This window comes from Triturus cristatus, chromosome 12 (genome assembly GCF_964204655.1).
Source record: "Triturus cristatus chromosome 12, aTriCri1.1, whole genome shotgun sequence".
Classification (NCBI taxonomy): Eukaryota; Metazoa; Chordata; class Amphibia; order Caudata; family Salamandridae; genus Triturus; species Triturus cristatus.
The window spans coordinates 78,370,608-78,383,507 of NC_140595.1; the positions used below are offsets into that span (position 1 = coordinate 78,370,608).

A 12,900-nucleotide genomic window follows, 5' to 3' on the forward strand; every position below is an offset into this window, starting at 1 on the left:
AAAGATTGAAGTTTTGGATAGAGGTGCATTGAGAGAGATCTGGTGCCCATTAAGACATAGTGTAATGGACCACGTGGGGCGCGAGAGCAGCGCTCAGTGTGGTCTCAGTACTGGAACATGGGAAGCTGCTTCTGAGCACTACTGAGGCTCCAGATCAGAGCTGTTTGGGGGTCTCTGTACTGGAAGAGTAAGAGGCACACACTTCGGGACTGAGGAGCATTACAGCTTTACTTTGTCAAACTTTAACAGAATAGTAGGTTTTGCAGGTCCGGTTTGCTGCGCTTCAAAGCCCGCTCAATCAATGTGAGACACATACCATTGTGTAGGTTGAACCAACCTGCTGGAAGAACCAACTGGAAGCTGAATTCTAATGATTGCTAACCTTTAACAAGCATTTCCAATGCAATAGGTCTCGCATTTACGCGTATTTGAGCTATTGACATTGCAAATAACAATGCCTCTTATTTTTGTTTTCATTTTTAAAACATAAATGAAAGGCATTGCCATTTACAATGCCAATAGCTCCAAAACTCGCAATTGCGAGACCTATTGCATTGTAAATGCTGGTTTTTCTTTCCATCTGAGGTAACTATATCTCTCAATTACTGCATTCTTTCAGGTCCTTCTTCTAAAGCACTAAAACTCTTCAAACCTTCGATTTTAAGAGGTGACACCACTCTTATGACTTTTCCAAAAACATGCAAAGACAAACCGCTCTTTGTGAATTTTGGAGCTATTTGTAGAAGTTATCGTTCAGGTGGATATTGTCTTGCGTCATAACCTGCTTTTAGAATGTTTGCATACTCTTCCAGGTCAGCACAGGGCCCACGTGCCTGTAGTGAAAGTGGCCACCTCTGGTCTACAGAGAAATGTCCCCATTCCTTGTATCTTCAGAATTGTCAACTGGTAGTCAGGGCAGCCTTTTTCTAAATGTTTTGGAGACTGTAACTCCATCACAGATGCTATACTTGGTCAGGGGTTCCTGTATCATCTACTTACATAATTATTCTGATACTTCTAAGATTGGTTTAAGATTGCTATTCTATTATACCATCTATGAAAATTGGACTATACCAAAATGGAGTAGAAAAGGATTGCATGCCAGTGAGCCTAGTACTCCAGCATTGGATCTTTCATAGCTGCATGCTTGAATCAGTCCTAGTCGTTGAACTCTGAGGAGGGTTACATGGTTGATACTTAAAGAAAATTTAAAAGTGATTAGTGTTGAATGCACTCTGTTGCAGGTCGAGGTGGAGACACAGTGAAAGGCATTTGTAAGAGTTCAGGAGCTAAAATAGTCTGTGACCGTGAACCTGGAGACTGCAAGCTGGCCCTCACCAGGCTCATCACCGTAACAGGATCTGAAAAGGAAGTGAAGTTGGCAAAGGTGGGTTTTGTATTGAAGGAAGGATGGTTACTTTTTTCAATATGTGATTAAGTCCTTCCTGTAAGGACTCGCTTTGTGTGCTGCTCTTTTTCAACCTAACAAATGTGAAAGACTGGTTGCATGGCCTGGTTTGATGATGTTGGAATACAATGTGTTCACATTTTGGTTTTTTTATTTTTCCCCCCCTTGGTTTGTTGGTTGAAATCACTCTTATCTCAATTTATCTCGTTCGGGTACAATCAGTTGACTAGATCCCTCACTGTATTAAAGTTGTCTAGATCGTTGTGAATCCAAATATATTCCTGAACTCCTCTGTTTAGTATGGCAGAAAAGAGCAACATTTGCATGCAGTTGCATTTTGAAAGACCTTTAAAGCAACCATAGGAGTTAAAGGTCAGAAATACCATCATGGTTTCTATGTTCCTCCCCCTAGAAGCTTGCCACAAGTTGGCAGTGCTCTCCATTGATTGCAAGGTTCTGTTTGAGATGTGTTCTGACATCACTGTAACCAGTTTCCAAATAAATGTTACTGACAACTGATTTTAAATAGTACAGCTTAGTACCTATATGGAACACAGAGCCCTTTCCTGGAGGTCTAGATATGGGGTAAAGAAGTCTGACTTCCCAGGTCTATGGCACTTGGTGTGTTGGCACCAACGGTATAAGAATACAAGACCTCCAGATGATTGAGCCAAGGATATGTATTTCTAGTCTACCCATATTTTATTTCTAACCAAAATATTGCTTCTGCATCGTAGGATCTTCATTAATAGTCATACATATTAGGCTAATTCCCCACTGCGTGCATGGAGCCTGGAATATTTTCTTATAATACTTTTTTTTTATCCATGAAATTAGCAGCACAAAGTGCTTTTATCCATCTGTTCATGTTATGCAGCCTATCCATGGCAATAGTTTTCCTGAATGTGGATTATATGACTTCAAAATGTCTTTTTTTTACTGCAATGCAGCATCTGAAATTCAAAACTGTTTAAAGTCTGTCTACATGATGTGAAAAGCAGCCAGATAGGCTTACGTTGAGCATGCTGAAAAAAAGAGTCCTGTCTATTTCAGAGACTGGGATGTTCTCCTTCCCGGAGGGCATTATACTGCCAGTTGCACCCCAGAGTAGTCTATTTTTTTTTTCTGGCTCGGAAGAGAAAAATTTCACGTGAATCTTTATACCTTAGAAAATATGGAACTTTTTTCATCAGAAATCTGTTTTTGGCATCTTTACTCAATATTTCCGACCACAAGTGCAGTAATTTTGTTTCTGCCCCTAGTGGTATTTCCATGTCAAATATATCTCAATTTTTAGAAAAGTGTCGATCATGTGGACAAATGAAGGCATGTTGTCGGTCTCCTGGTCTCTGTCGGTTAAGGAATGTGATGTTAAAAAAGAATGATAAAGGACCGAGAGTTATAAGACCGAGTGGCATGATGCAAGGCCTGAGGGCAGAAGAAAAGTAAAGAAAGAGAAGAATGGAGAGATCTTCCTTCCAGCCTAACTCTGGGAGCCTACTACTTCCTGACAAAGACTCCTATAGATGTAGAGCTAGGGGGAGAAGATGAAGTGTCATCGACATCACTCTTGATGTAATTCGATGCCAATGCCAGTGATGTCAACCACATGATGCTCACTGTCAAAGGATGGATCATTGATACATCATCTCAAAACATGCTTTGCAATTCTTTTATGTCAACAAGGCTATCGAGAAAAAAGCCGACCAGAACCACTCATTGTCAGTGAAGCCCACAGCGCTGACACATTGATCTATGTTAAAGAATCCTTAATTGACAGCGTCCGTCTCCACACCCCGAGTTCTCGACTGCATCACCTTGGCTTCAGTCGGTGCCATTGACATCAACTCTACTTTCAACAAAGATTCCTTCTCAGTAAGTAACCTCACCCAAAATAACATAAGTGTTTTTCATCTTCCTCCATATCGTCATCAACAAGGAAGAAACTCGGGGAGTTTTAAGAGGAGAGTACATTGAGGCCTTCTCTCCAGAGTAGGACAGTTTATTTCGCCAGATCCAGCACCTCTGATCTTTGTGTCCATTAAGGCTGCTCTTTCTTTGAGGATCATGTGCAAACCCCTCTGAAACCACTTATGCTATCTTCTCGAAAGGCTGTGTCAAGAACAACTTCAAAGTTGCATTTCCAAAAGTATGCCACCACAAAAATCCGCAGGATCATAAAGGAGTTGACATCACCAAGCACTCCTGAAAAGACAGACATAGAACTTTTTCAAGACCAACATTGCTGTGTTCAGACTCAGATGATATGCAGTCATCATACTCTCATACATCTCTAGCTAACTTACTGTGCTGCGAATCACAGATGGACGACATCCTCACATTTCAGTGCTCTCTAGGTGAACTGCAAAATTACATATTAAAATGGAGACTCGTCTGTCAACAGTAATAATCATTTGATAGACCAAACCACTGCTATCTTCAATTCTAGGGCTGCTGGATAGAGCCGAAGAGAACTTTAATACACTGGTGGGAGTTAAAGTGGCAACACTTCATCTTTGAGAAAGTGTAGGTTGCCACTACAAGACCCAGAATTTCTAAAAGTGGAATCTGTTATTGTATCATCTGTTTGGTGCAGGTGTGAGTCATCGCTGGAGTTAATTTCCCAGAGAGGGCAAGTAAGAGACCGTATGATACTGCCTGAGAAATGGGCTGCACTGCTTCCATCCATTTTAAACAAAAAAGTAAATTATGCCAAAACTTCCTGGTAGATATTACAGAGTTATTTGGTAGGGAATGCGATAATATATCAAATCTCTACCCAACGGATGCTGGACTATCTAGAGATAGTCAGCGAAGGCTCCCAGGCAACTAACCAGGTTATAAGTGCAGCTGTGGACTTGACGGCATTCTGCAATGAGGTCCAGAAATGGAGTGTCCCTATGGATGTCATCCTGGCTTGGACTGCCCACCTTGAATCCAGAAGCCAAATTTAAGATGGTTAACCAGTCTTATTGAGGATCAGCATACTTTCTGAAGCATAAGGTGTAAGAAATGCTGCACATGAAGAGGGAAGTGGATACATAAACGCAGTGAGCTTGGAAGAAAAGAAAACCTTCTTCAGTCTCCAGTCCAAGCCAATGGAGAAAATACTTCCATTAAAGCATTCAATCCCCTCTCTGATCTCACTCCATCAACGATATGGCCAAAGATGGCAATAGCAGAGGAAGTACTGGAATCAAAAAACACTCCTGCTTAAATGTCGCATTCCATGGGAGAAGGCTCCTTTGGGAATAGGAACTGACTGACCACCCCGCACACAGACTAGCATTGAAATCTGAATACCATGGACAAATGATTGTTGAACATCAAAATTAAGGGATACTCTATACGATTCAAGGCTGTCCCATCTTCAGTCCCTCCAAAACCAACGTAAACCATCAGCTTTTTATCTTGAGGAGCAAAATGCTAGTGCCACTAGAACAGTGTGCAGTAGAGCTGGTACCATCCAGTCGCCAAGGAGTTTACTTGAGATCATTTCTAATACGAAAGAAAGGGTAGCAAAAAGAAGACACTGTTTTTTTTTTTCCCCAGCAGCAATAAATTTTTCATAATGCAGGCCTTAGATCACATCAGTCCTCGCTTAAAGGAGGTTTGGATGTGTGCAATAGATCTGAAAGATGCTTACTTTTGCATTTCTGCAGCAAGTCACAACAGACTAAACCTCCAGGTTTGTGGTATGGAGCAATCCCCATTAATACGCAGAGCTACTGTTCGGCTCCTAGTCTGCTCCATGTGCAGTTGCAAAATGCAGGGCGCAATAGTAGGAACCCATCTAAAATGAAAAGGAATATTTGTCTATCCCATTTTTTGGATAACTGGCTCATAAAGGTACATAGGCAGTTAAAAGTGGCCCAAAACAACCTAGAAAACTCAGTTTCAAGACCTGTACAGTGTCGGTCCTTTCTAGGACATACAACATGCGTACCGTTTGAAGAAAGTGTATATCCTTTGGATGAGATAGTATTATCTATATAAATCGGCCCATCACAACCACGCCAGACGAAAGGTTATTTTACTCGTTAGATGTCAGGCCAATGTTGCTTTTCTAGGTTGACAAGTCGAATGATCTAAAGAAAACAAAACCATTGTTTGTTTAACTATGGTCATATTAGTCAATTGCTAGGTGGAGAATAGCATGTAGCCAGTTATGCTACCAAACAAATCTTTCAGGTAGACTTAAATCTTATTCTACCAAAAGGAAAGCTGCAACTGCAGCATGAGTTAAGAATATCCCAAAAGCTGACATTTGAAGGGCTGCAACATGGAGACCTGTTCATAAATTCATAAACTTTACTGTCTGGACTCAGACATTCAGGTGGAGGCTAGAGTGGGATAGGAGAAACGTAGGTATGTTTTTAAATAGAATGTACTCTCATGTAAGGGTTTCGTGACCTGTGCTAACGCTTTTTGTCTCTTACTACTGTTTAAGAGCTGCTTTAGACCATGGTCTCTAGCTTGCAGGTCTAGGTTTGGTCTGTGTAGCATAAATAAATATACATAATCATTGCCGCAGTGTCATAAAAAACAAAAATCCTGGCTTTGAGCAGCAACTGAAAGCACAGTACACTTTCGGTAGGGGAACCTCCCAGACTCTGAAAGGAACAAGACTTTTTTTCACCATTCTTTTTTTTTTTTTTAAACCTTTATTACAGAATCCAAAAGATATACAAAGATGGGCCTACAACCTTCGGGCCGGCCGCTAGCAAACAGTAACAGCATAGAATACAGTCAGTAAACACACGCTGCAGCGTAAGAGAGGTCACAGAAGTTGAAAGAAGCGTTGGCGGCCACACCGTCCGGACCCCCCACATGGCGGTTTCATTTTTATATAAAAAACGACAAACAAATCCACAAGGCAGCCAAAAGTCAAAGCAGCAGTATGAGCTCCCCTGGGGAGGACCCTACCGATCCACAGGAATAGCGGGGGGGATAGGCCGGGGCGGAGACAAAGTGGACTCAATGCCCAGAACCAAGGCGACAAGCAGACTACGGAGACGGGGCCAGTGCCAGATCAGGCGTCAGCGGCGGGGTACAAATTCCGCCACGGTAGGTGTTCCAGGGGCCCCACACTTTCACCCATTTCCCAGGCTTACTTCTCACAACATACACTACCTTTTCCCGAAACATACACCAATCCATGTTGTCCTTCCACGCCGAGACCGTTGGCAACCTCTGGTAGCCCCACAATTGCGCAATGTCACGCTTGGCCACCATATATCCCAGTCACCCACCACGTCTGCGGCACTGAGTAGTCAGTCGGCTCCCACACATTTAGCAGACATCTCCTCGCCTCGGGAAGCAGCGTCACATGCGTGACCGCCTGCAACACCGCATGCACACCACGCCAGAATCGCGCCACCTCCGGGCATTCCCACAAAATATGGAGGAAGGTCCCTAAAGAACCACACCCACGCTTACACAACCCATCCACGGCATATCCCATACGCATCAGACCCGGCCCCGTAACATAGACCCTATGGAGTATCTTGAGCTGGACGAAGCGAAGGCGAGCTGGTATGGCCACCTCTTTCGGGGAGGCCACCGCAGACACCCAGTCCTCGTCATCCAGCTCCAATCCATCGGCCACCCACGCCTCACGAAGGCTAGTCAGCAGTCCCGAGCGATCGTTGATGAGCTTTTTGTAAATCAATGAAATCGTGCCGTCCGGTACATGCCCATCTAGCACTCTATCTTCCAGAGGGGAGTACTCCGGGATGGAGGCAACATCCGGAAATACAGAGCACAGCGCGTGACGGACCTGGATATATCGGAAGTACTCCCTGTCCTGCAACTGGATTTCAGTCTGCAGCACATCGAACGTTTTGAATCCCCCCCCTCGTCCAGAGATCGCCCACCTTGCTGATGCCTATCATGTCCCACTTCTCAAAGCCCTTCGAGGTCCACAGGAAGCCCAGCCGCTCAGATGCATACAGCGGCGTCGCCCGGGTCAACCGATCCTTCCACCCCATCGCCGAGTTTGCCGCGTGCCACACCCGTACCGCGACCCGCGTAGGGCCCGTCAGACGTGCGTCGCGCGGTCTAGAATAAAGCGCCCGATTATAGTCGCCACCCGGCAGTAATAGTTTATCCATTTCAAAGGCCGGATTAAGAGCGGGCCCATAAAGGCCGTGGTTTATAGCAGCCAGCTGGGAGGCCCAGTAATACCGTTTGATGTCTGGGAGGGCGACCCCCCCCCCCCCCCCCCCCCCCCCCGTCGTACCACGGGAGCGTCAGCTTCGCAAGGGCGATACGCGGCCTACCCTCCCAGAACAGGCGTCGCTGCAGACTCTCCACCGCGCTGGGACAACGTCCATCGTGTTCTGTAAAGCGTATGGGAAACGTGGCAGCGACATCATCTTAAACAATGCCGCACGGCCGAGCGGTGAGAGCGGCAAGCGCCTCCAACGCGCCACGTCCTCCTTCAGGCGCTGGAGGGGGGGGGAGCAAGTTCTCTTTATATCGGGCCTCAGCGTCCAGGGTAATGAAGATACCCAGGTACTTAAATCCCTGCGGAGCGATCTGGATAGGACAACCCCGCCGAAGGATAGGAGCCTCCCCGGAAAGGACATACACACAGGATTTAGCCCAGTTGATGACTAAGCCGGAGTTGCGGCCAAATGAATGCAAAACATCCACTAGTACAATCGGCGATTTACGCGGGGAAGCAAGGTATAAAAGAATATAGTCAGCGTAAAGGGATACGCGATCCTCATACTCGGGGGGGGGGGGGGGTCCATCGGAGACCACGGATAGAGGGGTGTCACCGCAGCCACTCCGCCAGGGGCTCCAAGGCAAGCGCGAAGAGGAGCGGCGATAGCGGGCAGCCCTGCCGCGTGCCCCTGCCCAGCTCAAACGGAGCCGACACTCTACCGTTCACCGCCACCTGTGCCAGCGGTCCGGAGTATAACAGTTTCACCCAACCAATGAATCCCGGGCCAAAACCAAACTTAGCCAGCGTCGCCCAAATATATGGCCACTCAAGCGTGTCGAACGCCATAGTGGCGTCCAGGGACGCCAAAATGGCCGGCTCTCGTATGAACGGGACCCGCGCGAGCACCCCATGCAAACGCCGCAGGTTGAGCGCGGTGTTGCGATGAGGGATAAAGCCGGACTGGTCCTGGTGAATCAGATCGCACACCACGCCAACCAGCCGATTAGCCAGCACCTTGGCGAGAATTTTGGGTTCCGCATTCAACAGCGAAATGGGCCTGTAAGACGTGACCCGATCCCGCGGCCTCCCCTCCTTATGAATAACCACGATAGTGGCCAGACGCTGGTCCAGCGGGAGGGAACCCGCCGAGCGAGCCGCGAGGAACATAGCACGGAGATGCGGCGCCAGCGTATCCGGTCGTAGTTTGTACAATTCGATGGGAAGGCCATTAGGACCCATGGCCTTGCCGGAGGCGACCGAACGTATGGCGAGGGCAATCTCCTCAGATGTTGGGGTCGCGTCCAACAACACTTTATCCTCCTCCGAAAGGGAAGGCAGCGCAATGTCTTTAAGTAGGGCATGGGAATCCTCTTCCAAGCGGGAAGATACCGGGGAGTACACCCCACGGAAATATTCTGCAAAGCAATCAACAATTTCTCCCGGTTCAGTGACACACACACCATCCAATTTCTCAATCGACGGGACAACTCGACTCGCTCTCTCCTTTTTATCCAGCCACGCAATCAGTTTACCAGCCTTATCACCCACATCATACAGTCTCCCCTGTTGCTCTCTACTGAGGCCCCTGGCTGCCTCCGTGACGAGGGCCTTATAGTCCGCCTGCTTGAGTCGGAGAGCATGCAATTTGTCATCCGTCACCCCACACTCCAAATCACCCTCCAACTCAGTTATCTCAGTTTCAATACGGGTCACCTCCTCCCGTTCGCGCCTCCGGGAATGGGAAATAAGGGATAGGGCCTCCCCCCGGAGTACCGTCTTAAACGCCTCCCACAGAGAAACCGCAGACGACACAGACCCCACATTGTCTTCAAAATATCGCTTAAGAGATTTAACCAAATCTGCGCGAATTGTGGGGTCACGCAGGTACCAGGGATTAATCGGGACCACCCTCCCCTCCCCCCTCGGGACAATGTCGAAGTGCAACAGGAGCGGGGAGTGGTCTGAAATACCCCGCGCCAAATGTCGTACCTCCCCAACCCTCCCCGCCTGTGCCGCTGGCAGTAGGACATAATCAAGCCTCGAAAGACTGCCATGAGCCCCAGAATGAAAGGTGTACTGTATCTGCGTAGGGTGTTTCAACCGCCAACAATCCACCAGCCCCAAGGTATCCAAGAGGCCGGACAACCACGCTTGGGCACGGGGGAGATCCCTAGGAGGGTGACGATCCTCAGTCCCGGAAACCACAGCGTTAAAATCCCCCCCCCCCCCAACCACTAGAATCCCCTCCGGAAGGCCAAGGAGGAGGCGCCCCAGATCCGCAAAAGTAGTCGTTTGCAACCCTGGCGGGACATAAACAGAAACGAAAACAATCACTCTACCCTCCAATCTACCCACCAGAACCGTGTATCGTCCCCTATCATCATGGAGCACCTCATCAACTTCCAACGGGAGCGAGGTCTTAGCCATAATGCCCACACCCCTCGAACCAGACGTGAAGCCGAGTGGGCCATAAGGCGATAGCCCCGTCTGTTCATGGCACGAAAGGAGTTTACAATGAGGTGTGTTTCCTGCAGAAAGACTATCGGGTGAAATTCGTTTTAGGAACTGCAGGACCACCCCCCGTTTTATCCTGTCCCCCAGTCCATTAACATTCCAGGACAAAAGACTCAGTCCCCTACCCCCCATCATAGCCGAAATCGATCAATCGCCCCCCAGAGAGCACTTTATAAATAGCACAACAATACTTTTGCCTTGTGGTACAAATAAACAATACCCAACCCCAACCCAACAGCCCCAACAAAACTCCCCCCTCCCTGCACCCCTGCATGAGCCCAAACAGCCCCCCCAACTTGCAGTGTGCCTGTCGCCCCTATGTAATTTAAACTACTAAGACCCCCTAGAGGAGGAAGGAGAACCCCCTCGAGACCCAGCACCACCTCCAATGGAGGGGAGACAAGACACAACAGACAAAAGACCCTAAGCTTGGCCGAAAGTGGCATCATCCAGAGTGAGCCCCCGTATCAGTACCTCAGACCCGGTCCGGTGGGCACTCTCCTCCTGTCGCCCCCCCCATCCCGACCATGACCCCCAGACAAAGTGTCCAGCCAGTCCCCGGCCGTTTCAGGACGGTCAAAAAAGTGAGTGCGACCATCCGCCTCCACCCGCAACCTGGCCGGGAAGAGCATGGCGTATTTTAAGTTCATGCCTCGAAGCCGCCGCTTGACGCCCAGGAAACTCAGTCTCTGCTTCTGGACCGCCTGCGTGAAATCAGGATAAAAGTTCACCTCCATGTTCTCCAGCTTAATCGGCCCTTGCAGTCTGGAAGCTTGCAAAATCGCATCCCTGTCCCGAAAGTTGAAAATACGGGCAATAAGAGGCCGCGGAGGGGCTCCGACCTTCGGCCTGCCTCCGGGAACTCTATGGGCCCTCTCCACAGCAAAGAATTTACTCAGTCCTCGAGGCTGGAGATGGGTAGTGATCAGGTCCTCCACAAAGAGATCCGCCGCCGACTCCTCCCGTCCCTCGGGTACTCCGATGATACGGATATTATTCCTCCGGGCCCGGCTCTCGGAGTCCTCCAGGCGCCGATCCATGAGCGCACTTGCCTGACGGAGCCAGTGCACCTCCGTTTGAAGGGCCGCTACCTCAGTCGTGAGGCCCGACGCGGTGTGGGCCAAGGAGTCGACCCGGTCATTCGTCTTAGAGAGATCAGCTCTCACAAGGTTGACATCAATGAGGACCGCGTCGAGTTTGTGTGCCAAAGTGTCGAATTGCTGGCCCACTGAGGCCTTCATCTCAGCAATGGCGCCCATCACGTCTTGCAAAGTCAGATCCGTAGGCAAATCCGGGGTATCCGGGGGGCACTCGGAGGACTTGTGCGATCCGCCGGGAGACCTCTTCGGGAGGGTGTAGCGGTCCATGATGTTGGCCTGATGTGCGGTGCCACGCCGGGTCGACTTGGCCTTCAACCGATCCCCATCCTGCTTCGTGGCCATCGTCGTGTGTCTCGCACCCGCACCAGCCACGCAGTGGAGAGCAGGCAATCCAGGCCGAGAGCCCCGGGGGCCTCCCCAGGACGGAGGAGCAGGCCACCGCAGGCAGGCAGGCAGGGTCTCCCAGCGAGGCCACCCCAACACAAAGAAGCGCCGTGATCCCACTTGCGATAATGGCAAGGGGACTCAAAAGCGAAAGTGAAGGTGTGGGGTACGCGACTCGTCCAGCCCGCCGTTGTTGTTCACTTCGCCACTGGGTCGCCCCCAAACTCGAGTCCGGGGTCAGGAGAGAAGTAGGCCGCAAACTTCAGTCGGCGCTCACTCCGGCACCCGGGGTCCGATTCGAAAACGGAAAACGGGTACCACCTCGGCTCAGGCTCACCGACACAGTCCCCTCAACCGATTCAGGATGAAGACAGGATAAACGTAGGAGGTTGCGGAGGTCCTCGGGAGCCTCGCACCTACGCGGCCATCTTGGTTGCGCGCTAGGCTCCTCCCCTTTTTCACCATTCTTGATGCAAGTTATCACACTGCATTTTTACTGTGATGTAGACCGTTTTGCCCCTCAGGTGTTGCAATGCAGTAGAAATAGACATTTTTAAAGATCTGCAAACCTCCTTCAGGACAAATGCTGCCATGGATAGGCTTCCATTGCAAAATCCATTACATGGACATATGAATAAATGCTCTTGCTGCTGTTTATTCCGTGGTCAAACATTATTATAAAAAAGTGTTTCAAGGTCCACTCGCGCAGCAGGGAATTATTTGAAGGTTTTACTTCAATGAAGGTTCTTAATTCAGAACCAGGACTATAGGTGCGTAACCGTTGCAGCTTCCAAAGCTCCCACTATCAGAAACCAAAGGCCCTGCACCATAGGTCTTGATGAATAGCCATAAAGGTAAGAGGAATTTCAAACACTCCAGATGTATTAAAAATTGTATATATTTTTAAATGGCGAACTGCCAATTTTGCATTAAAAAAAAATCCTATATATAGTCTACCACAAAATATAGTTTCCAAATTTTTAGAAAAATTCAACATACTCGCTAGCTGGTCAAATGAAGGAACATTCAATCTATATGATAGAAGTAAAAAAACATATAGTTTAAACAAACAAAAAAAGGAAGACATTAGGTTCAGTATCCAATAATGCTTGCACTGGTAGTTGCTCATAGTCTATTCTTTTTTCCCTTTCAGATGAATAGGTTCTTTCAACACTGGAGGGATTTTGTCACCATGTCATAGAGGTTTTTTTTCCCCTGTTCGATCTAGACGAATTGACTTATTTGATGTTTTTAATGTCACTCTACATTTTTCCTTCCTGTTACTCATTCATTTCCACATATATTCCTTCATTTTTGGTGGT

General features: G+C 48.3%; 1 protein-coding gene across 8 annotated transcripts in view; it reads left to right on the forward strand.

The window, feature by feature from the left end:
- TDRKH (tudor and KH domain containing) overlaps positions 1 to 12,900 on the forward strand; it is a 375,719-nt gene that overhangs the window by 85,412 nt on the left and 277,407 nt on the right. For all 8 annotated transcript variants that reach the window (XM_085639768.1, XM_085639770.1, XM_085639771.1 and 5 more), the window contains exon 5: positions 1,245 to 1,387. In XM_085639768.1, coding sequence (XP_085495894.1) covers positions 1,245 to 1,387 — 143 coding nt within the window. The remainder of the gene's footprint in view (positions 1 to 1,244; positions 1,388 to 12,900) is intronic.